Here is a 25,822-nt window from a genome sequence, read left to right on the forward strand (position 1 = left end):
GGCTCACTAAGGGGTACTGGTGGTGGTTATGTGGAGGGAGAAGAGCAGGTGGCCACCTACCAGCCAGGGGAAATTGCTATTCACAAGGCAATGGAGTCTCAGAGATGGCCTCTCGTTTTATCATTGCCCTTGATGTCAGGAAAAACGCATGGCGAGGAGGCGGGTTTACGCCCATCAGCGCCCTAATCACTTACAGACCACACAGTCCTGGCAACAGTGGAATACTCATCGTGGGGACTGATGGAAAACAAAGAACAGCTTTGCAAACTTTACAGAGCCACACTATGGGAAAGGATGCTCCCATCTCCCAGTGGCCAGTGAGCCGGACATCAGTTCCAAGGAAGGATTGGGCTCCATTTCCCAAAAGGGTGCAGGTGCCATGCCCTGGCACAGTTCCCTGGCCTCACTGGGCCTGGATCCCAAGATACCCAGATGCAGGCTGGCAGCCAAAGTGTACCATCCAGGGCCCTGTGACTCTGGCTACTCCAGGGGCTCTGGCTGAGGACAGCTCCAGATGGGGACAGATCTTCCTTCCTGGACCCTGTGTCCTCCTCTGTGCATGTTGCAGCCCTCCTGTGTCCCTGTGACATGATTAAATGTCTCTGAACATGCTACTCTTCTGCATAGGATTCTGCTGGGACTCTCTGCTGCCTTAGGATAGAGCCCAAGCTCATCATGCTGGACTGTCAGGCCCTTGGAGGCCCAACTCCAGCCCTCAGTTCCGTGTCTGCAATGCACATCTAAGAGGATACCTAGCCCCATTCCCATATGTCAAGACTGTCGCATCTCAAAGTGTTTGCCAGTGCTCATCTCTTGCCTTGAGAGGCTTTCCTGTAAAGTCCCTACCTGCATCATTACCTGTGAAAAACCCTCCACCCACTCTGCATCCCAGGGGATCTAGTTCACATGGCCATGACCACAGGCTGGTCCATCACCCCTTGAAGAGATGAGGGCAGAGTGCTGAGGTCTGTCATCACCACTGTCCGCACATGTCAGACCCTGCTAAACCACCTGCCTGCCATTCAGGGAGGGAAAGCCCAGCCCTGCTCAAGCACACAGCAGGCTAGTTCCAGGGGGTCCACCTGAGACATAGTCTGGATCCTTTCTTAGCAGCACTGTTGATTTTATCTGACTTTCTCATTCCAATAAAAAAAACTGTTTCAATTTCAATGACATTGAATTCAAAGCTTTTTTTTATTATTTTAAATTCAATTCAGAGGGTTGTCTTTTTATCCTTAATTTTTTTCATATTCCATAAAGCTGCGCTGAGCTCACAAAACTTGGCCAGCATTCCTGTTCCCTCAAGTTTGGTGTTCCCAAGAATCCACAACTCAGTGACAGCTTGGATTTGAAGACTTAAAACGAACAAGGACTCCTGCTGCTGTCTGCACATACTTACTACGCACCAGGCACCAGGTAAGCACTCCAGATCCTCACTGAGCTCTCACCACATTCTCCCTACTCACACACTCACACAGGGCCCCAGGGCTCAGGCCCGGAGACGGGCACAGCCATGTGATGTGACTGGTTCAGGGCAAAGCTTGGACCTGAACCCTTGTGGTCACCTCAGCCCTGCGTCCACCTTGGCTGACCAATCTCTGGCTCAGAATTTAAACAACATGGAAAAAGGGATCAAGGGAAAACTAAGGTAGGGTTAGAGTGAGGATGGAAGCGAGTTGGAGAACAAGGCTGTGAAGCAGGATAGGTGAGGATTAGAAGGGTTGGAGGCTGGGGCCTGAAGGAAGTGCTTTTAGGTTCTTTTGGGGAACCTAACTGGAGGAGCACACCTATGAGGCTGACCCCTTGGACTACAGGAGTACAACAGGGGTCAGGGGCTCAGCTGGGGCCCAGGGTCACCCCGGGAGCATGGCCCTGTACCCCTCACAGAGACCCTTTGGGGTCAAGTGCCTTGTGATCGCTCACTCCATCTGTCTCCAGTTCCTCTGCCAATCTGCATCAAGCTGTGGCCAGAACAGGGCTGCCAGGGCTCTGAGCTGACCACACAGCTAAAGAAGTGGAAGGATGCTGCCTTCTAGGGAGCCTCTCCTTATAAAACACCCTGACCTTGGTTGTTAAGACTTAAAAAGTCAGGAGGACAGCCTCACAGTGTTAGTCACTTAGCTGGGGAGCTGGAACCTTAAGGCTGAGACTGGAAAGGGCATTAGCATGAAGTGGGCCCCTCCTGAACACAGTCAACTGCAACCCTGAGTGCTGGACATCAGCCCATCTCAAGTTCAGGGAACTGAGGTTTCGCACAGCCCCATGACCTGTCCAAGGTCACAGAGCCAGTCCAGGGTAGAGTTAGGACTTCTAGCAGCCTTTTCTACACATGTTTGGTCAGCTATTATTTATTCACTCTCCCTTTTCTTTTCTGCTCGTGCCAGTTGTCCAGAACCATTTTGTCATAAACTCCCTGTGTCCACTGTCCGGGAGCTCCACCAGACCTCCCCCTCATACAGGAGAGATCAATGACACTTATGGAAATCAAGTTACACCTACACACAGTCATTGGCCGACAGGTAGCAAAGTCAGAGTTCAGATTTGAGCTCTCTTGGAGAAGAACTTCAAGCACCAGATTAGGGGGTGGACATGACCATCTTTGAGGTGTAAAAAATGTCACAACTTCATGAATCTCATATAGCCTGAAGCAAAGGACTTAGGTTGCAATAAACAGAGTCTTTTTTTCCTGGGCAACAAGTATTGTCCCACTACTGCCTCCTCAAAGGACAGCACCCCTTCATCCCACCCACCTCTCCTTGAACCCAGTTTCATTTCTAAAGGGGTACAGCATTAGAAGCCAGAGCTCCAAGATTACAGAACATGCCATGGTTTGGATCAAGTCTTGGTCCCCTACGTCTTCTATGAATGGCACTGGCCTTTGGGAACTGAGTGGATTGGATTAGCTCCCACAGATGGGGCCTCCATGATGGTCTCTATCAGCTGGATAGGGAGAAGCACGTTCAGATGTGGGCGCTCCCCCTTGCTTTGTGATGCCCTGGGCTGCCCCTCAAACTGCCTGTGGGAAAGCCTCCACCAGAAGCTCAATGGAGCCTGTGAAATCTTGAACAGTGAATCTTCCAAACCAAAAGTAGCTTCTTGCAAACATTTTTTGCAGTAATAAGAAGCTGACTCATACAGATAGTGAGATTAAGTTTGGCCAGGTTAGGAGGTGGCCAGATTGAGGTTCAGCCAAGTGGCTGTTGTTCAGTCTAGTAAAGGCTATGTTCACTCTAAACTAGATGCATTTCCTTGGTCCCTGGTTCAAAGACAACAGGGACACACCTGGAAGCAGAGGAGAGGGACACAAGGGTTAGAGCCCAGTGGCCAGTGGACCAGCCTAGGATAGAAACCCAACCCTGAGACTTCAGCTGCCCAGCAGGCCGGTGGGGGGGTGCTGCAATAGGGAAGAGGGACATGGACTAGAGCCTCCTCCAATCCCCATGTCAACAGCCTAACTGCCCCATTCTGGCTCCAGGCACCTGTGCAGACACAGACTGGTAGCAGGTTGCCTGCAAGAAACTGAGAGTGTTAACAAGATGCAGAGAATTGTGGCTGCCTAGTAGATGCTGGGGGCTGAGGCTGATAAACTGCTCCATGGGGGCACCTGCATGAAACCTGCAGCCCACATTGCTGGTGGCAAGTCCAAGCTCCCTGACAGCTGGCTCTTTTGAGCATTGATTCCTTTATGTGTAACATAATTACATATGATCCCATCTCATCTCTAGGGGTTCCTGTACAAATTTCCTGAATTGACTGATGTGAAAGCATGTGACAGGGGTGTGCCATTCCTTTCCACCCTAGCAACCATCACCCCACAAAGCAAGTTCTGTTATTGCCCCATTTCACAACTGAATATTCTACAGTTCCAAAAGGGAGAATCACCTGGGTTGAGTCACACAGCCAGTGAGGGGCAGGCCACGCTAGGACCCAGGTGTATGGGACTTTGGGTCTGGGATTTTACACCTGCACACACACATAAACATAAAGCTTTGGTGAAGCTCTTTCCCACTCCGGAGTTCTTCCCTAATGCCTTGTGCACAAAACCCAAGGAGGACCGGGCGTTGTTAGGAGGCTACATTGTCTGCTCTCCTCTGCGGACCCAGACAATCAGCATTCCGCCCGTCTGGGAGAACCAACCTAAGAAAGCATGAAATTAATCTCCCCAAAGTTAACGTTTTCGAGGCGTCGCGTCAGTATTTGGGTTGGATGTAACCTTGTTATCGTAACGCAGATGAAGCCCCAAATTTAATAAGGCTAAGACAACTCAGCAACGTAAGAAACATAACAGGATATTGCACAGAGATTAGGCTGCTTCCTGCGAACAGCAGGGCCAGGATGCGCAGGGTGTGGGGAGGGGTGGAGGGTACAGCTTTGCCCAGAGCCAGCGCATCCCAGGCCCTGGCTGGGCTTGAAGATGACCACACGGGCCGGAGTGAGCTGCTCCTGCGGGCACAATGAGGCCGGCCCAATGAAGCTGGCCCATGCTGGAGCGAGGCTGCTCAGGATAAATTTGAACCAGCTGCGGGGATGGGAGTGTTCCAGTTGGATGGGCTGGGGGAGGCTTACCTCATGAAAGAACTGTGGAAACGGCTGCTGGAAAGATAATAAAAGGATTAACTGCTATTTTAGTGGGCCATTTACTCTTCCATCAAAATGTCTCATCTATTTCCTGTTCTCCAGAGGCTCTGGGTCCAAAATTCCTTTGTCTATTATGGCGTATGGTAGCACAAGGCTGTCATGAGAAATTAATAATTCTACCGAGAAGGGAAATTTTATTTATCTGGGTGCAGGTTGGGGCCACCCTTTCCCCTGGTTACTGAGACCATGCCAGCAATGGCGGGGGGTGCATCCCAGGCCCCAGGGGGCAGGAGGAGGCCCCAGGAGACTGGGAAGACCTCAGAAAGCCAAGGAGATGGAGGAGAGGCTGCTGGCTCCAGATGGTAGTATCCAGCAGGGTAGGACCAGCCCTGGACGAGAATCCCTTATCCAAAGGTCTATACAAACCTGAGCTTTACAGGTTAGTAAGATGTGGATTCAAAATCTACTCAAAAAGCTACTAGCTGTGTAGCTTTGGGCAAGTTACCTTGATTGTGAGTGTCGTTCTCTTTCATTCTTGTTGCAGCTGTTATTGTTTGCCTCTAGCTAGCTGTGTGCTCTGAGGCAAATTAGGCAGTGTTTCTGGGCCTCAGTTTCCTCATCTGTAAAGTGGGAGTTACCAGCATCTACCTGATAGTGCTGCGGTGAGGACGGCATAGAGTTTCCACTGAGAATAGCATCTGTGCACAGTCAGCACTCAGAAGCACTCAGTCAGCACCACAGTTCTAAACCTCTGGTTTTGTCCTAGGAGCAAAGGGAAGGTCAAGTAGACCCTGTTGAGCCTATGCTTCTTCCCTTGGTTTCACAGGACATTTGCAAGATGACTGTAGACATGGCTCAGATTTAATTCCCTCCAGGAAGCCCCTCTGGGCCTCCTTTCCCAGGGTCTATGTAAATCCCATTCCAGACTCATTATTCATGCTGACCCCAATTAGTTCAAGGATCCATCCCTGGCACAAGTGTTCATCCAGCACAAGGATACAACAAGTCCCCCAGTCCAGCATGAGTTAGGCTTGAGCCCAAGTCCTTTGGAGCCTCTAGGAATGACTCAAATGATACTGGTGGCAGGCCCCAAACAGGCATCAGGGAATGACACTGAGTAACCCAAATCCCTTGGCGTCCTCATTGGGCCCCCATTTCCCAAGCTGCAAATTGGGCCAGAAGGTCAAGATCATCTCCAAAGTTCCAATGGATACTCCTGGGTGCTATGATTCCACCTGGGATGCCTTACCATGACAGGGACATAGACCACATCATGACATTTGTTCTAGTCACACAGCCTCCATCCAGCTAGGCCCCAGTGGGTTCACCCACAAGAGAGAGGACAGGAAGCAGAACTGCGACTCCAGCGTCTCAGGCCGAGACAGAGGCCCATCTGTCTTCCAGCAGCCTTGGCCCACGGACACTGCCTATGGGTCATTTCCTTCTAGGCATATCTTCCAACATGCCACATGTCAATAAGAGCCCAAATGAATTGGGGCATCCCAGGGACTGGGCCAGCCACCAACCCTTCCTGCAGCACATTAAACACACAGGAACATGACAAAGTCAAATTCTTAGCCTGTTCTATTTAGCCTCTCCCAATCACTCCTTCATACCCCAGATCACTAACCCCAGGCTCCCTGCTCCTTCCTATCCCTGCTGCTCACTCACCTAGCAAGCATGCTCCTCATCCTTCAAGACCCAACCTCTTCCAAGCCGATGACACCGGATGCCCAGCTCACAGCTCCTTGGAACCCCAGGGTCCACCCCTGGCCAAGGAGGATGGAATCTGCTGCTGGCTCCTTGTCAATACTTACTACCCAGCTCCCAAAAATGCCACCAGAGCCTTCAGCAGTGACACTACACCCCTTCCCAGACTATTCCATAACAAAGCACCCAGCGATGGTGGCAGCAGACAAGTGTGGTAGGACTGGACCTGATCTACAACACTGGCCCCTGCACACGCACCGTGCTGTTATTTCTGCAGCTGGGGAGACTGAGCTGTGGCAAGGCAACCTACGCTCTTTGTTTCATGGAACAAAGTGTGAGACCCTGCCTGGCCACATCCAAGCAGTTCCTCTCCTGGTGGGTCAGCTGGCCTAAGGCCATAGCAGTAGGCCAAGGATATCAGGAATCAGAACAAACTCCCATACTGTGACAGAGACTTCCACCCACAAGAGCTCAACAGAGAAAGAACCAGTCATTTCATGTGTGTGTACACATATGTCTTTTTATGTGCATATGTGTGGGTCTATCTCTTTCATGCCACAAAACATTCCTGGCACTAAGCAAGGTGTCAGCTACTAGCCCTTGACTTTAACTCAAAGCCTGCCCTGGAGAGGGATCTCATGCTGGATACACATAAGGTACCATTGCTCTCTATGGAAGTCCACACAGCAGGCAGGTCCAGGAAAAGGCCCAGGGAGTCCCCTGGGAAGGATGTTAGGTACAGGTGCAATGCTAGGGAGCAGCCTCTCCAGCTTCACCTGTCCACTGCAAGGGGACACAGAGTATATGTGCATCAGCGAGACGACCAGCCAAGCCTGCTGGACCTCAGAACCTGTGTATACATGGCACCAGGGTATGTGACATGATGAGGCTCAAATGTCCAAGGCCTGGCACAGGGAACAGGGCACCTGGAGGATGATGCCCTGCGCCATTACCACAGATTACAGAAATGGGAGCACTACCCTTGTTGACCAGTGGCCACATGCACAGCATCAGACCTTCCCTCCTCAACCCAGTGGATCCCAGTTCCCTGGGGACTGCAAAATAGGTGTTGCTGTGCAAGATCAGGCCGCGGTGAGGCCTAGCAGCTGTCAGGGACTCACCATGCATTTGTTGGGCTTCTCACCCGAGTGCACCCTCATGTGGATGAGCAGCTTGTAACGGGCATTGAAGGGCTTGTAGCGGCGTACGCAGCCGGCCCAGAAGCAGGTGAAATCTTCGCCCTTGCGCTGATCTATGTGGCTCTTCTCGATGTGCCGTACCAGCTCCTCCTGCTGCTCATATGCTGCACAGCAGTCCACCCAGCGGCATGCCTGCCGCCCGGCCACCATCCTGCCTGCCAGGCTCAGCCCCAGTCCCCCAAGGCCTGGGCCTGGTGGCAACTGGGTCAGCGGGTAAGGTGGTGGCAAGCCCTGCTGCTGAGGCCTGAGCAGCTCTGAGAACTCGTCCGTAGGCTCCTGCTTCAAAAAGCCTTGTTTCCGGCAGGCTTCGAGCTGCAAGCTGCCCTCGTGGCTTTCAGTGGACACAAGGCCTGGCCGGGCCCGCTTAGGAGGGCCCCCCAGGTCTACTGGCAGTGGGGGGCTCCGAAGTCCATTGACACAGGTGACCAAGGCCGTTTGGGAGGAGCAGATGATGGGGGTGCTATCGGGGGAGACACAGGATGAAGAGGAGGCCAAGGAGGAGGAGGGCAGGCCCAAGAGGCAGCAGCGCTTTGAGGGGCCCTCGGGAAGTGGGGTCTCAGGCTGGGGACCAAGACCAGAGTTGGATTCGCTGCCCAAAAGGTAGCAGGAAGGTGTGGGATTGGTGAGGCCTTGGCCTTGAAGGCTCAGGTCTGTGTGCAGGCCAGTGGCTGGCGGGGCCCGGCAGTGGGGGGACAGCGGTATGTGGGTTTCAGCCATGGCCTGGTAGTCAGGCAGGGACTCCTGCTTGATGCGTTGTGCGGCTGGGAGGCCACCATTCACATATGCAGCCTGGGATCCAGGAGACCTGCAAGACAGTAGTCAGAGAGGTTCTGAGTGAGGGTCAGGCAGGGCTTACAGGGCAGGTGAAGAAAGAGGAATGGCGAGGTCCAAAACAGGGTTCTGGAGGGAGGCTGGTGGCTGGAAGCAGAGAACAAGAAAGAGAGACAGGCTATCTGGAAAACAGAGAAGCCTGTATAGAGAGGGGGCAGGGGGAGGGAATAAGAAGCAGGGCTGGGCAAAGACTCAAGAGCGACAGGAAGTGACAGGAGTTCCGTGGGTCGCCATGGAAGAACTGTCTCATTCTTTTACCAAAACCCAGCCCCACCCTCCAGCCCTGGTGCTATCCTGCCCTGCCTCCTAGAATCTCCTAGGTATGCCCTTCTCCAGTAATCTTCTAGCAAGTTCTAAAGGAGGATAGTTGGGGTTGCCATAAGGGAGAATACCCATGTCCAGTGTGTTGCAAATTCTCCTTAAGCTCCCTGTGACCTTCCTTCACTTCTAAAAGTGTCAAACCAGCCTTCTCTTCCATGGCCAATACCAGTGGGTTGGGGTTTGAAGCACTGGGTCATGGGTGGAAGGTGGTGGGGAAAGGACAGAATAGCAGGCCCAGACACAGAACTACAATGTGGGAAAAAGGTTATAGGGCAGGCTCAGTAGGACAGCTTACTGGGTAGGCAGCCTGGATGTGAGGCCAGCTCAGCCTCATCCACACTGTGTACACTCACAGGGGTCCTCCCAAGGGCAGCTTGGGGTTTTCCCAAGGGCAGCCTTCAACATGTACTCGGCACACAGAATGCTTGAAAGCAACCTCTGCCTCCTGCTTTCCAGAGGCCAGGTTTCTTGGAGACAAGGACTCCTGCACAGAATCATGCAGCATCCTGGGTTAGGTGCAGAAAGAGATCATCAGGGCCTGCCCATCACTAGAGAGGCCAGGTAGGTGACAATGGGTCAAGCCAGAGATAGCCCCCTCTAGCTGGCTGGGCTGAAGGGACTCTGGGTTGCATGGCCAAAGTCTGATCAGGTCAGCCCACATAGTCTCAGCCCACCTGAGCCTTGGTTTCCTCACCTATGAAATAAGGACCCTGCCTCTCTGCCTCAGTGGGAGAAGGCCTCATGACAGCCTAGTGGAAGGGGACAGCAGGGTAATGGCTATAGCCACACTTTCTGGGGCCTTTGCAACCAGAGCTGTGATAGCAGCTGCCTGCCCCTCTGGGTCCAAGGTGACCTTGCAGCACTTGCCTCTTCCTTGCTGGCTCCCTGCAATTGTGGCATCCCCAGCTCTAGCCACAGGTGGGGAAGAGGTTGGAGGACAGGGAATAAAATAAAACAGGTAATATCCAAAGGTTGAGAGGTTAGACTGGGCAGCTGCTGGAGGTCAGATCACGCCCCTCCTCCCCACTGCCAATACTGTCAGGAGCCTGCTCACTCTGTATCTGTGGTCAGTTTACATGGATGGAAACGAGGCCTGGGCAGGTTTGGCATCTGGCTTAAGGTCACCCAGAGGGTTAGGATGTGAACTGCCCTTACTGAATACATTCTACTAACCACAGTGATGGGTGGACAGCCACTATACACACAGAAAGGATAGCATCAGGACATTGCTGAGGACACTTAAAGCTTCTTGCCAGCTTCTGGATGTCTGTGGGTTGGCCACATGGTCCCTCTGGCCTAAGCTCCTCCTCCTCATGACAGATGCAGGTTAAGAGCCTCAGCTCCTGAAAAGAGCCTAGCCAACACTGTGGCCCACTGGTGGCAGGACCGGGCCTCCTGGGTCTGTGGCCCTTGGTTGTGGGAGCTGGCTTTATTACAAATGTTAGAGTTGGGTTTGAAGAAAGGAGCCTTGGGAGGCAGCCACTATAGGTAGGACCCAGAGTGTGGACCAAAGAGCCTGAGATCAGGAGAGGACTCCAGAAGCCAGAGGAGGGACCCCCAAACACAAGGTAATCCTGGGCGAGGGGGCAGGATTCAGACTCAATGTGGGGTAGGGGCTGTGGCCTTCTCTTTAGGGAAATTAAGGTGTATGAAAGTTTAGCCACTTTAGGGCACCAGCGGTTTAAATGGACACCGGTGTAGGATTCTAGATGCAGACTCCTATGTATTACGTTGTCAATGTGACATTTGAAATGACACGTGATTTTTCTGATAGTCTCCAGCAAAAATAAGGCTACGAAGATGGATTTTCTTGAATCCACACAGCTTTTACCCTGAGATCAAACAGATTTCCCTGGAGGATCTGGGACTGCTGGCCCCTCAGTCAATGGCCATGCTAACTGGTGTATGTGAAGTCACCTCTCAGTGTCTGGCCTGAGCTCTAAAGATGCTGCTCCTCCTCAGAGGCCGAACTGTGCACTGTGACATTCTGAAGCTGAACTCCTACCCCAAGGTGACTCTGCTTGGAGATGGAGCTTAGAAGGTAGTAAGGTTAAATGGGGTTACAAGTGGGTCCTAATGTAAGACATATGACTGGTTCCTAGAAGAAGAGGAGATCAGAACCCACATAAGTGCCAGTTTGAGTCCCCATTCCTCCACTTTTGATCCAGCTCTCTGACTATGGCCTAGGAAGGCAGTTGGAGATGGCCCAATGCCTTGGGTCCCTGCACCCATGTGGGTGATCCGGAAGAAGCTCCTAGCTCCCAGCTCTGGACCGGCCCAATTCTGACTATTGCAGCCATCTGGGGAGAGCACCAGTGGATGGAAGATTTTAAAAAAAATTACATCAGGGTGTATGACAACAACTAATGACCATATGAGGACACAGCAAGTCAAAGAGAGAGAGGCCTCAGAAGAAATCAAATCTGCTGGCCCTTGGTCTTGGATTTCTAATGGAATAGTTCTGTTGAAGTCCCAAGCTGGTGGGTTTTTGATGACAGCACTTTGAGCGCACTAAGGTATCCTCCTGCGGTTTCTATGTCATCTGCCCCCAAGGGTTCCCAAGCCGAAGGCTGGGTGCCCAGGCTGATAGTGTTGACAGATGGTGCAGAAGATGGCAGGTGGTCAGCTTGCTAGGAGAGTGCTTGGAAGAGAAGCATTTTGGACTTCTGGTGTTTTTGAATTTGGGGGTATTTAGATTTAATGCATGAGATACCTTGGGGAAAGGGCCCAAGTTGAAATAGGAAGGCAATGAGATTTTCACATCTTTCTTGTACACACAGCCTGAGGATAATTTTATACCATGTTTTCTGTGTTCTGACTGCACCATGCCACAGGAGTTTTGGCTTTAGAGTATCTCAGATTTCCGGCTTTCAGAGTAGGGATACTTGACCCATACTGACTGTATGCTGAAAAGTTCCTCAGATGCACAACAGGAGAAGCACCTCGGTGAAAACTCCCTGTGTCCTCAGAAAGTGCTGGCAATGCAGGCCTAGACCTGCATTGGAAGCCATCGGTGTGTTACCAGGCTGTGACCAGGCCCTGGCCTTCAGCTGCCTCCATTTCTCTGAGTGTCTTCCTCAGGAGGCAAATTTGGTGTGGTGGTGGGTTCCTTGGTCTTTGGCCTCTGTACATAGGAAACGGTTGGGACTGGGGCAGGCACATACCTGTTGGGGTTGGGGAAATGCAGCAGCCTCTCACAGGCAGGGGGGTGGCCTCGGGATGGGGGTGACCCCGTAGGGAGAAAAAGGCCCTGGCGGCAGGTAGGGCCAGGGCCCTCGGCAAGGTCCAGGTCCAGTAGGCTCTTCTCTGAGGCTGGGGTGCAGTGGCTGAAGCTCCCGTTCACTGGGCAAAGAGAGAAAGGAGCACAGAGGACACAAAGTGAGTTGGGGACAGTAAGTAGGGGGATCTTGGGGTATGGCACTCTAGGCTAGCAACACCCCAGAGGCACCAAGAGACCTCGCAGGATTCCCATAACCACTCGGCTAGATCGGTATTGAAACTCAGCTCTTGGAGACAGAAGTTAGGGCTCTCAGAGTGATCACAGCATATGATGCTCACTGTGTGCCATGTGGGAAACCCTGGTAAATAAACTCAATCTGTCACCCGCATGCCACTCATGCTTGGCCACCAGACAGCATGCTAGCCCCAGGCTGGGGTGGGTGGACACAGAGCTGCAGCTACTGTGCACACTGAGGCATATCGCAAATAGGGACTCACCAACTAGCATCTGTCATCGCTACATTGCTCATCCCACATTGCTTTCCAAGTTGTATGACACTACAGAATGGAGAGCATGGCTATTTACATCCCTGTACCTTCCATGGATCTGCAGCCACGCAACTATCAAGCGGCATTGCCTTGCCTAACTACAGGTTATCTGATAAAGAGTGGTTGAAGAAGTAGATGTGAAAGGCCTTAAAAAACTGTATGAAATGCAACAGGAATGCTAAGCATGGTTGCTATTAGCTTCCTAACCTCTTTGGGCCCCAGTTTTCTCATCTACAGACGAGAACCATTAATCTGGGAATTCTGTTCTGAAGCTTTCTGCCCTGCCAGCTCACAGGGTGATGCTAACAAAGGACACAGGCTTTGGACGTCGGTATGAGGCCTGACTCAGCCCTGAGTTGGGCCTGTCATACAGATGAGTCCCTTGGTTCTCTGTGTAAATGGGCCAGTCACACCAGTTCTCCAGAGAACTGGGGGAAGTGGAACACAGCCCTTGCCTGGTGCTGGCACATGGCAGGTGCACCAGGACTAGGAACTGTTCTTACTGTCAAACTGCACATCAAAACCTACATAATGACCTAACAATGTAATTGAGTGTCATTAACAGGCCCAAGTATTACCCAAGAGCTGTCAATGTGGAGCAGGAGAAACCCTGAAGATGCAGGCATGGCTGACACCAGAACACATCAATTACGTCAATGTAAGGATAGCAGCAACTGAAGCTGCTCATACTGAGCAGGACAGGCAGGCTGTTCCACGTGAACTTCCCCACTGCCCTTGGGGCTCGGGGTGAGTACCAATATCCCCATCTGACAGACAAGAAGCAGAGGCTGGGGAAAGTTACACAACTCACCCGAGAATACACAACTAGTGAGCTCCTGATCCAGATTTCTGACCCAGATCTGACAACCGAAATCCCATGTCTTAATTCCTATGTAATCATAGGTGGCCTATGAGAGAGCCCACCCCTAAGGAGCCACCCCCTCTAGCCTTGATTCTAGCTCAGCTCCTCTGCTAGATTACCCCATGCTGAGGCCACTCAGTGCTAAGCAGTCACATAGCCTCAGCCTGGACAGGTGCCAGGCATTCACCTGCTGGGAACACCAGTTTGCCTGAGTACATGTAACGCTCTCAAGGTCCTGGGGCAGGTGAGAGGTTCAGCAGTCTCCAGGTTGCCAGGCCCAGGTGAGAGGGCTCACATGAACATTTGCTCCCCACCACTACCCCACCAGAGCCCCGTCCATCCTGCTGCAAGAAATGCTTGCTGCACTGGCCTCAGAGGCTGCCTGGCCAATCCCTCACAGGCTTATTTTTTAATAACGTGGTTGTTTTTTAATTAAAAAGAAATCCCTGGTAACAAATGTGAATGGCCCAAGTTAATGAGAGCAGGCTGCAGCTCATTTGACTCCGTCTCTACTTGGCTGGCCTCGCCTTCTCCAAATCGTTTCTGCATGCAATTTTATTGTCCCATTGAGGCAGACCCTGGGACTGGGCCTCAGAAAACTGTGGATAATTTTATGACCATTAATAGCATTTGGAACAGAGAGCACTTAATCATCACGCAGGACCGTTTCGCCAGGGTCTTTTTCCCGGAGTCGGCAGGGTGGACACAGGTCTGAGCTTTCTTCAGAACCCTTCTGGGAACAGGAGGGGAACCGAGCATCCACCAAGCCCTCTGAGAGTCCACTGCCGAGGCAGGCCAAGTACAGCAATAATACAGATGAAAACAATCAAGGTTCAGAAACATCAGGTGTCTCCGACCAAGTTCAGGGGTCTGTAAAAAGCAGGGCCACAACCCAAACTTCAACCCAGCTCTCTTGGACTTCAAAGATATCCTGAGGCATCTCAAGCAAACTGAGGATCTTCAAAGAAGATCAGACAGGGAGTGATGGGCTGAGCTAAGATCAAGCCCATCACCTCTGTGAAAAGAGTGATCGCTCAAATAATGACTGGGGCCTGTCAGCTTCTTCCCCATAGACACAGCAGAGATTTTCATGTAATAAACAGCCCACACTGGTCTGGGAAGACAGGATCTGAAAGTCTTGCATTCTTTTTTCTTTTTAAGATTTATTTATTTTTATTGGAAAGTCAGATAGAGAGGAGGAGACAGAGAGGAAGATCTTCTGTCCGCTGATTCACTCCCCAAGTGGCAGCAACTGCCAGAGCTGAGCATATATGAAGCCAGCAGCCTAGAGCCTCTTCCAGGTCTCCCATGTGGGTGCAGGGTCCCAAGGCTTTGTGCCATCCTTGACTGCTTTCCCAGGCCACAAGCAGTAAGCTGGAGGGGAAGCGGGGCTGCTGGGATTAGAACTGGTGCCCATATGGAATCCCAGCACATGAAAGGAGAGGACTTTAGTTGCTAGGCTACCTACCATGCCAGGCGCAAGTGTTGCATTCTAAACCCATTTAAGCCTCTGTCGGCTGACCCTCACAGCATCCTGCAAGAGCTTTGACCTCCAGCCTCCTCAAAGGACACTTGAGCACCAGAGCTGGCAGATAGCTCCTCTAGGTCTCACAGCAACTGCTGACGTTCCTAACTGGGGTCTCCTAACGTCCATGCCAGGCTCTGCCCCACAGGCTGCCTGCTTTCTCAGAGACTGTTATGTACATCTCATGACAACGATGCTACCTGAAAGACATGGGCACCACTGCTGCTGCCCAGCCTGAGCCAAAGTCGGCCAGGGTACTGCCTCTTGCCTGTTAGAGTCTGGCCTCTTTGTTCCCAAGTGCATTGCAAGACCAAGATGGGAAAGCCCACTCCTGCTCACTTCACTCTGCTGTCCTGAGGCAGGTGCAGCAGTTTCTTGCAAAGGGTTGATAGCCAGCAGCCACATTTCCCTGCTGTGCCAGGGCAGCCAAGAAGGAAACCTGAGACCTGGATCTCCCTCACACAAAGGAAACTCTTTGGGAGACTTGCAGAGTGCTGGGGTCTGTGTGCTGTGTCCAAAGTGGGTGAGAAACCTAGGCCTGTCAGGGCTGTGACTGACAGATCATCTGATTCATTGGCAGATGAAAGTGAAGCTCACCAAGGCCGAGGGCCTGACCCACTTGCACAGCAAATCCAAGGCAGAGCCTGGATGGGCATTTTTAAAGACAAGTAAAAATGTGATTTTATTTCCTTGCCAGATCTCAGTTTTCTCATCTATAAAATGGTGCTAACACCTTTCTCATCAGGTCGTGGTGAGAAGTGAGGTTATGACCACAATGCATTTGGCACAGTAAGCATTTAAAAAGTCATGAGGGGGGATGAGCTCTTTTTTTTTAAAGATCTATTCATTTTTATTGGAAAGGCAGATATACAGAGAAGAGAGAGAGGAAAATCTTCCATCTGATGGTTCACTCTCCAAGAGATCACAACAGCTGGAGCTGAGCCAATCTGAAGTCAGAAGCCAGGAGCTTATTCCAGGTCTCCCACATGGGTGCAGGGTCCTAAGGCTTTGGGCTGTGCTTGACTGCCTTCCCAGGCCACAAGCAGAGAGCAGGATGGGAAGTGGGGCCGCCAGGATTAGAACCAGTGCCCACATGGGATCTTGGTGCATGCAAGACAAGGACTTTAGCTGCTAGGCTATCATACCGGGCCCAGGGGTGGGTTCTAAAGCAGTGTCTGAACCTCCATCTGGGATATGCACATCCTAATCAGAGTGCCTAGGTTCAAGTCTCCATTCTATGTCCAATTTTTTGCTCCCTGCTAACATGCACACTGGGAGGCAGCAGGTAATGTCCCCACCATTTGGGTCTCTGCCACCTGTGCTGGAGATCCAAACTGAGTTTCAGGCTCCTGGCTTTAGCCTGGACCAACGCCAGATGTTGCAGGTTTCTAGGAAGTGAACCACCAGCAGATGAAAGATCTCTGTTTTTCCCTATCTCTCTGCCTTTTAAGTAAAAACAAAAACAGATTTAAGAATCTTAAATTCCCATGATAGACACACAAAAAAGAAAAGCAATGTGATGGTCATTATTTCCTCTCCAGCTCATGGCAGAGAGGCAAGGCTCGTGTGACAACCAGTCACTCCCGAGAAGGGTCATATTTGGACGCCTTTGAGGCCAGACCTAGGAAGACAAACCTCCAAGCCTTGGGGTTTGCCTAAAATGTATATGGGGCAGCCTGAGTGAAGTCACAGCCGGCAAACCCAAAACGAATGGCTCCAGTTACACACCAGAGAGCTTTGCAAATTACCGTAATGACTTGGCCATAAAGCCACACCACATATAAGGTGACTCCCCGCAAGAATTTTAATTCATGCTGAAACCTGCCAAGTCTGCATGAGAATGGACAATGATGCATTCAGCATCTCGGGCGCAGATGCGCCTCCTTCAGCCTCGGGAGCAGTCAGCATCTGGATGAGGGGAGGCCTACAGCATGACTGCCTTCTTCTTGTTCCCCAGCAAGCAGGCTCGTGGTGTCCCCAGATGCCAGGCTCGTGAGAGAGGACCAGACTTCACAGCTTAATCACCTGTGGGCTTTGGCGTATCCCTTGGCAGTTGCTGGGCAGACCCAGAGGCTGCAAGTGATTGTTGTTTACACAACAAGCATGGAGCTCAGCCTGGGCTGCCTGGTTCAACCATTTTACTTGCAAAACTTTGTATAAATGATGAGACAAAGATTTAGTGGACCAGGCCTTGGTGGGCCACATAGTCTCTGCCACCATCGCTCAATTCAGCCACGAGCCGCACTGTGAAAGATAGCCGCAAGCAGTGTGCGAACCGGGGTGGGGGTGTTTGGTGCAGGAGTTAAAACCCCACTCAGGTTGCCCACATCTCATGTTGGAGTCCCACCTCCACTCTTTACTCCAGCCTCCTGCTAATGCTCACCCTAGGAAGCAGTGAGGGATGGTTCAGATACTTGGGTCTCTACCACTCCCATGGAAGACCCCAGCTTGAGTTCTGGATTCCTGGTCTAGGCCTGCCTATTTGTGAAACACCAGATGGGAGATCTCTGTTTGTATCTCTTACCTCTTCTTTTAAAACAAATAAATGTTACCCGACTGATTGGTGGAGTGGTCACATTTGGCAGGGTCAAGACACTATCCAGTACACAAGAGAACTTGTTCTGGGGGTAGACTCTATGGGGTTGTATGGGCCCAACCCTGTAGAAATACAAGTCGCCATAGTTAGCTTGCAAGCTGGGGTTGCGGTGGACTAAGCTAGGTGTGACCATGCCACCTGCCATCACTTACAGGTAGGGAACCCACAACAGTTAGGGCAGGTCAAGGCAGCAGCACCTGAATGTGCGTCCTGAAACAGGATGTGGGGTGGGCCGGGCTGCCACTGGAAGGGGGCAGAATGGGCAGGGCTGAACAAACCTTAACTCACAAGAAACAACAGAAATCAAGTTGGAGCACAGGTCACACCAAGTAGGTCCTTGCACCTACTGATCTGCGTGAGACAGGGATGCTAAGCCACAGCATCTAAGGGGCCAGGACAAGTGAGAGGCTCTGCCAGGCTGAGTCAGAGCACCCACTGGCCTGCACGTGATCTACGGCTGGGAACAGGACCGGTTGGGGAGCTAAGGGGATACCCTGGCTGGGTTGAGTTTTCCACCAAGGAGTGCATGTGCTGGAATTGACGCTGCGTTCTGATCAGGATAGACTGTAATCCCACTTGGCACAAGTGTGGACTGGGTCTGGAGGCACCGAGCCAGGCCAGACTCCAACACTGTCTGGTGCTCTGGAGGATCAGGGGAGATGTGTGACAGACTAGGCTAGGTCTCAGCCCTTACTGAACCATGTGTGAGCTGTATGGGGGCATGGAATAGCCGTGGCTGGGCTGCAACATCCAACAGTAAGAACAAGATTGGGTTGAAGGCCAGTCAGGAGAAGCCACTGTTCCTGGTAGGACAGGAGGTGAACTGAGTAGGGCTGGCTCATGGACCAAATGGCATGCATGAAATCTGGCACTGGGAGAGTTTCTGATGGAGGAGCCTGGACAACTTCTCTGGCAGGACACAGTCCCTGCAGGTAAGCGCAAGAAGCACAATAGGAAACAGCCCAGAACAGGCTATGGAAATTATCCCACTGGCATACACATGGCATGGGTTGGGGGCAGACCAGGCTGAACCTGTTCACATCACCCGCTGGCGAATCCGAGCACCAAAACAGAGTGTGGGTCGACCCAGGTTCGATCGTGACACATACCAGTACACATTAAGGAATGCCAAGGTGAGATGAGCCGTACCAGATGTGGTTGCAGCACCCAAACAGCACATGTGATAAACAGGGGGAGGAGGCAAAGCCAACAGGGAAATGTGGGCTCCCCTGCTGGACAACTACTTTCATTGGAAAGCCTGAGTCGGGATGGGGGCAGATCAGACTAGGCAGAGCTGTAACACCTGTGGGCTTCATGTGAACTAGATAAGGGAAGGGCCAGGGTGGGCTTACTGTTCTGACTTGTGCAAGCAAAAATTAGAGTGGGTGAGGGTTGGTTGGGCTTAGCCGCAGCATTAGCTGGCAGAGGCTGACACTGGGAACTAATTCTGTCAAGTCAAATACCAGAACCACCTGCAGAGTGCATAATCCGGGAGTGGGTGTGGCCTAGAAGGGAAATAGTGGGCACCTCCCTCGGGGTTACCACTCTCACTGGACAGCACGAAAACCAGGACAGGGGCAGGGGTGGCTAGACAGAAAGGCACCTGCCTGTAGGTATATGGGCTGGATAGTAGGTTGGTTGGGTTGAACTAGGCTTCAATGCCCACTGACATGTGTGTGAGCTAAATGGGATGTGGGACAGACTGGACAAGCCTGCGGTACATACTGGCAAGCATGGGAACCAGGGTAGGGGGCAGGCCTGGTGGGGGTTATGGGGAGTCGCCCCAACTAGGCTGCAGCTCCAACTGGTTTGCGTGAGGACCGAGTATGAAGTGCGTAGGATCGAGCTGGACTACAACACCCGTTGGTTCACGAGGAAGACAGGGCTGGACCCAGCAATCGCAATGACCAGCGTGTGCATAAGCTGATTGGTGTGACGGACGGTGTTGGACTCTGTACTAGCAAACTCATGCAAGAATCAGGTCTGGGTTCATCTTGGATAAAGTTTCTTTGGAGATCCCTCCAACTGAACTGCCGATCTTAGAACCCCAACCATGAAGAGACTGTCAGCCAGCGGACTGTGAATAGGTTTCATTGCGATTCAAACTATGAGATTGGTAGCAATCCAGAACTGATGAACTATCAAAACTGTCTGAGCAGGACCCTCGGAATGCGCCTCACGTTGGGGATCTGGAATGGGTGGGAGGTTGGGGCTTTTCCCTTTGTTATTCCCCTAACCCCAGATACAGGGAAAAATGATAATATTAGTGTGGAAACAATGGTATTACCCACTTTCACCCTGTAGCCCTTGACCCTTTGTACCCTAATCAACAAAGTAAGATTATTAAAAAATAATTTAAAAAAAACAAATGTTTTAAAAATGTATTAAAATATAGAAATAAATATGTGGCATTGTGTTCTGATATAATTTTACTTAGAAAAACACATTACTGGGGGCCAGAATGATAGTTGAATTGGCCAATCCTTAGCCCTGAAGCACCAGCATCCCATATAAAGCCTTGGGACCCTGCACCCACATGGGAGACCTGGAAGAAGACACACAAGTGTTGGCTCTGGGTGCTTCAGAGCCCAGGCTCATCCATCCATTAGGCAGTCCCTTGCACTCCCATTATGCCTTGATGTTGCCTGTCCTTGTTATCCAATCAGAGTACTCGACATCTCACACTCTCCTGGCCCTTGGTGTTCAGTGGAAGTGCATCTGGAGCAATTTCCCTGCTTTCCCGCTCTCACAGCACATAGGATTTCCTGTACATAACTGCTGTGTACTCCACACATGCCAGATATTTGGAATGCTCTATCTCCAAGTATTCACACTGGCCCTGTGCAGCTGGATCATGACCCTCTGCACTTGCTCTGCTGTGAAAGCCTTGGAAAAGCAGCCTACAGCCACAGAGCTGCTGATGCTAGCATGCTCCAGGATGTGATCTTGTCCAACTTCCTTCAAACACACAGGGAAAAACAGGGGTACAGCTGAATTGTTTTTTCAGGCCCCTGGGCCCACTGGAGCTATCCTCTCTGGCAGTTAGGCCCATAGGAAGTGTTTGAAAGCTCCAGGTGGGTACATGTGGCTAGAACTGTCCTGAGTTCACTGTCTCACTAATGTGTGTACTCATAGCCACAGAATGGCCACCACTGGTCACCAAGGGTCTGAGCACAGGCTCTGCAGGCTTAGTCAGGGCAAGGCAGAGCAAAACAAAGGTGGGGCCCTCTGGATGAGCCTCAGTTTCCCATGCTGAGCAGTGGGTGTGCTGGGGCTAGGCTTTCTGCCTGCCAGATGCTGTTAGGAGACACCCAAGAGGCCAGAGACCACAGCAGACATGGTGCTTCCTGCCGCTCAGGCCCAGAGTGGGTAGTGGTTCATATAAGCACACCCAGTAGAGGTGGAGCCGGGGCTGCATCCGCCTTCCACAGTCCTTCCATCTCACTGGACTGTCCCTCTTCACATTCCCAAAGGCCAAGGAGCAGCAGGGGATTCTCAAAGAGGAGAAGTGGCAAGCTAGGCACCTGGGCTTTCTCTCTGCTCTCCACAGCCTGACGGGACAAGTTAGCCAAGGTCTCAGGCACTCAAGGCCATGGGAGCGGGGGTTGTAACCTCCGCAGGGTCTCCAAAGCACTAGGTAGCACTTGATGCTTAAGATCTCATGCCAGGCTGATGGCTGCTTGCCGTCTCTTATCCCAAAACGCAAGAACCTCATAAATCCCCTTTAAAGCTAAGCTAGATTTACAGGGACTTGGGCCAGTAAAATCTGAGCAGGCTCACTTCAGGACGGCGCCACAAAGGAAACCTCAAGCAAGCCACAGCTCTGTCCCAGCCAGGGCCAGGAGGTGGGCAGCTAGGGCTGGCACACTTGCGGCTACAGGTATGCATATGCGCATGTATGTATACAAACACATGCAAGGCCACCTCTCCCCCTGGGACTCTTATCTGCTACACAAAGATGAATACATCTGTTACAAAAGCTAGAAAGTGAATCCGGGCTCTTAATGGGAAAATTATTATTCTTCTGTTTGGGATACTCTTTTAGAATTGGACTTCTCATACTCACACCTTGTTCGGTTTTCTTTTCTCCAAGCATGGCGTTTCCGATCTCTCTGTTTCTCCAGCTTAACAAGACTTGAATGCCCCTCTGGAGAACTGTGAAATCCACGTTCATCCAACAGACCCATAAAAGAAGTCACCCCACATGCTCCCACAACTGTGCCTCGTGGAAACTTCAGGCTTCCAGTGATTTCCAAAGACAATAGCTTTGTTTTCCTTAGTTTATGAAATGGAAATGTTTTCTTAAGATCTGTTTATTTGCAAGGCAGAGTTATAGAATGGGGAGAAGTGAGGAGTGAAACAGAAAGAGGCAGGAGGCGGGGGAGGGCTTTGGAGGGGAAGATACTCCATCCACCGTTCCATTCCCCAAATGCCAAAACGGCCAGGACCAGCTGAGCCAGGTTGAAGACAGGATCCAAGAGCTTCATCAGTGTCTACCACCTGGGTGGCAGGGACCCAAGTACTTGGGCCATTCCCCCCATTGCTCTGCCAGGTACACTAGCAGGGAAGTAGAGTGAAAGTGGAACATCAGGACAGGAACCGGCAGCCTGTGAGATGTCAGCATCACAGGTGGTGCTCCAACTACTGCACCACAACACTGGCCCCACAGAAAATGCTTTAAAGAAAAATCTTACACTAGGCTGCCAGTAATATCAAATAAGATTGTCTGTTTCAACTGGCTGTTAAGAAGGTTCAAAAACCTCTCTTCAAGCTGTGGCCTTTTCAAACACATCTTCTTGCAAATAAATAAGTCATTTCAATAAAACAGTTTTAGGGCTGATCTGGTTCAGTAATAAAGCCAATGTCCGCAATGCCGACATCCCATGACTGTTGGCTGGTGTGCTGGCTGGTCTACTTCTCATCTGAATCCCTGCTAACAGCTTGGGGAAACCGATGGAAGATGGTCCAGGTGTTTAGGCCCTGACACCCACATGCAAGATCTGAAATAAAAATTCCTGCTGAGGCCCTCCTGAATGCTGGGACCACAGGAGTGGGCTAGCTTTGTTTGTTCTTCCTCTTGCCCTGTTTGGACTGTTGACTTGATGCCCTCTGTCATAGGATGCTGCTCCAAGAGGGTCCTCCATCAAGGGCTGGCCCCTGACCCTCCAGAACTGAGCAGCCTATGAAGTCGGTACATAACAGCAGTGCGAACAGGCCTAAGTTACCGATTAAAACAAAAGAAAATCCAATTGGCCAGAGTTGGATGCAAAAAGTCCTTTTAAACAATATTTATAATTTACATTTCATGACTGTATGTTCTTTATTTTACATATTCTGCACAGTTGGATATAAGTTTATTTACAGGGGTGAAAACCCAGAAGGAACCATACAATACATATTCCTATAATGCTATCTTCATGTCTTCTCAAACATAGAATGGTGTCCAAGGCCATGCAAAATTTGGGGTTGGTGTTGTGTGACACCTACTCCTCTTCAACCCAGTTCCCTGTTGATGCATCAGGAAAGCAGCAGAAGGCAGTTTAAGCATTTGGGCCTCTACCACCAACATTGGAGACTACACTGGAACTCATGGCTCCTGGCTTTGGTCTGGCCCAAGTGGTCACTCAGGGAGTGAAACCAGCAGATGGAGGATCTCTCTGCCTCCCCTCCCACCTCTGTAACTTTGCCTTTCAAATAAATCTTTTTAAAAATGCAATATAACCTTGCTATTGTGCATTATATGTGATTCAATAATTTCAATTACTTAAAAATGCAGAGTTATATTATTATGCAGTCAAGTAAAAAAAAATCACATTTTTGGTGGATTATCTAGTTATTCAGCAGGAAAAAATATTTTTCATGTATTTGGAAAGATGAGAAATAGGGGCCAGAGTTATGCCATATGGATAAAGCTGCTGCCTGCAACACCAGCATCCCATGTCATAGCTACTTTTCTTTTATCAAACTCCCTGCTGATGCACCCAGGAAAGCAGCAGAAGATGCCCAAGTCTCCAGGTCCCTGCTACCCACGTAGGAGATTTAAAAAAAGAAAAGCTCTTGGTTCCTGGCTTTGGCCTGACCTCACCCTGGCCATTGCAGCCTTTTGGGGAGTGAACCAGCAGATGGAAAACCTCTCTTTGTAAACTCTGCCTTTCAAATAATATAACAGCTCTTTAAAAAGATGAGGGAAAACGGTAAGAAACAGCAACTTACCACAAAGCACAGAGTACACATGGAAGTGAAAAACCACAGATGACTAGAAAGCAATCACATCCCATCCCACCCATCTGTCCTACCTACCTTCATGGAGCAAAGGAACTGGCCCTGCCTAAGCTGCAACCGCCAATGGACAACCGTGCCACATCACAAGAATAACAAAACAAATAACAATAAAAAATAGATGAAAAAGGCGGGCTCCACAATTCCACATGCATTAAAAACTACCTGAATGGAAGTTTAATACATCAAAGTGTTAATAGTTCATTCATATAACATGTGTACACTGAGTCCTGGCTATGTGCCACGAGATGTAATGCTCAGCTGCCAAGCATCGGGAGGTGCTACAGTGAATGACAAAGGCAAATTTCTTCTCTCATGATGTTAGCTTTCCAAGGACAGGGAAGAAAATTTCTTTTTATTTCTAAAGATCTATTTATTTTTATTGGAAAGGCAGATATATAGAGGAAGACAGAGGAAGAGCAAGATCTCCCGTCCATTGATTCACTCCCCAAGTAGCTGCAACGGCCGGTGCTGAACTGATCCAAAGCCAGGAGCCAGGAGTTTCTCCCAGATCTCCCATGCAAGTTCCCAAGGCTTTGGGCCATCCTTGACTGCTTTCCCAGGCCACAAGCAGAGAGCTGGATGGGAAGCAGGGCTGCTGGGATTAGCTCCAGCGCCCATATGGGAACCTGGTGTGTTTAAGGCTAGGACTTTAGCCACTAGGCTACCATGCTGGGCCAGGGAACAAAATTCTAAAAGCAAGCAAATACATACTATCTTCTCAGAGAGTGAAATGGGTGTGAATTAGAGCTAGAAGTGAAGAGAGATGGGGATACACAGGGACAGTCTCTCCCTGGAGGCACAACTGAGCCAAGTGATTGCTGAAGGGAGGGAAGGAGCCTGGACTGACCCGGCAGGGAGCACCCCTAGAAAGGCAGAGGGATGGGCAAGGACAAGGTTCCTGAGACCAAGACAGAAACCCATGAAGGCCAGGTATGTCAGGAGCTGAGGAAGCCAGGTGAGGGAGGCAGGAGACAGGTGATCAGACCTGACCTGGGGTGTGAAATGTCAGCTGAGTTGTATGTTTAAAAAAAAAAACAAAAACCAGAGGGCCTGGTGTGGTAACACAATGCGATGCATTTGTCAGATCTCAGAGCCGCTCATACACAGTGAGTCTCCACACACGTGCACTTAAAGCCAACAATTTCTATTTTAGAGATTTCTACATATTTCATATTATTATAAATAGCTACAGAAAAGATGATCTTTGAGGAAAAACAAAGGTATAGCTGGACTACACCACTGCCCCTCACTTGGCACTGACCACCTTCTGGGCACCATCCCTCCCAGCCCAGGTGAGGGCACCGCCCTGGGCATCCTTGCCTTCCATGGTTGACAATGTTCCTGTGAGATAGGCAGATGACAGGATGGAAGTGCTGTCCAAGGCCTCTTCTTCCTTGGGGTGGGTCCACGGCAGCCTCTGCCCTCTGTCGCCTCCGCCTGTCTCACCTGCACTGCGTCCAGGTATAGACAGTCAGCGATAGGGTCAGCTGGAGAAGGGGCAGGGCAGGGGCCCATGACAAAGGGGAAAGATGGCATGGGCTGAGCACACTGCCCTGTTTCCCTGAGTCAGGGGGCAAACCGACACTGACACCCACCCGACCCTCAGAATCTGCCCTAAACTCACAGAGCCACCACAGTTCCAAGGCTCAGAATGTCTGTGCCTCTAGGGTTCTCAAGACTCCCAAATTCTTTCCTTCTAAGATGATATAATTTTATAGCGTTAAAAAGCATCTCAATTACTACAGGACTCGGAGTCTACGACCACAGCCACAAGACAAGAGGCTGTGAAGTCCCTTGGCCTGCCACTTCCTGGCACGCCCTGGAGCTGCACAGGAGCCCCTGCCAGACTCATCAAGGAGCAACAGTGAAGGGGCCTCCAAACCCTTCCTTTCAACCCAATGCCAAAAGTAACCAGGACAGTAATGAGATGACAAGAAATCCAAAGGAACTGGCTGCTGAAATCCATAAAAAACCTTCAAAAAACCTTCTCAAACACAAACATATTCCATCTGTGTTTTTTCAGGAAATAAAGGGCCATAAATACTGTGTCAGGTCTGTATTTATGATTTCATGTTTGGTCTTTTTTTTTCCTCTTCTACCCTCATCCCCTTAAATCAAGCTAATTAGCTAACGCCAATGGCGCATGTGGG

At 50.7% G+C, this 25,822-nt stretch overlaps 1 protein-coding gene across 1 annotated transcript in view; it reads right to left on the reverse strand.

Annotated features, from left to right (window-relative positions):
- GLIS1 (GLIS family zinc finger 1) overlaps window positions 1-25,822 on the reverse strand; it is a 210,878-nt gene that overhangs the window by 55,634 nt on the left and 129,422 nt on the right. Inside the window, exons 3-4 of the mRNA XM_058655511.1 lie at window positions 11,804-11,981; window positions 7,410-8,292 (exon numbers count right to left, since the gene is read on the reverse strand). Of these exons, the coding sequence (XP_058511494.1) occupies window positions 7,410-8,292; window positions 11,804-11,981 (1,061 nt within the window). The remainder of the gene's footprint in view (window positions 1-7,409; window positions 8,293-11,803; window positions 11,982-25,822) is intronic.

This window comes from Ochotona princeps, chromosome 2 (genome assembly GCF_030435755.1).
Source record: "Ochotona princeps isolate mOchPri1 chromosome 2, mOchPri1.hap1, whole genome shotgun sequence".
Lineage (NCBI taxonomy): Eukaryota > Metazoa > Chordata > Mammalia > Lagomorpha > Ochotonidae > Ochotona > Ochotona princeps.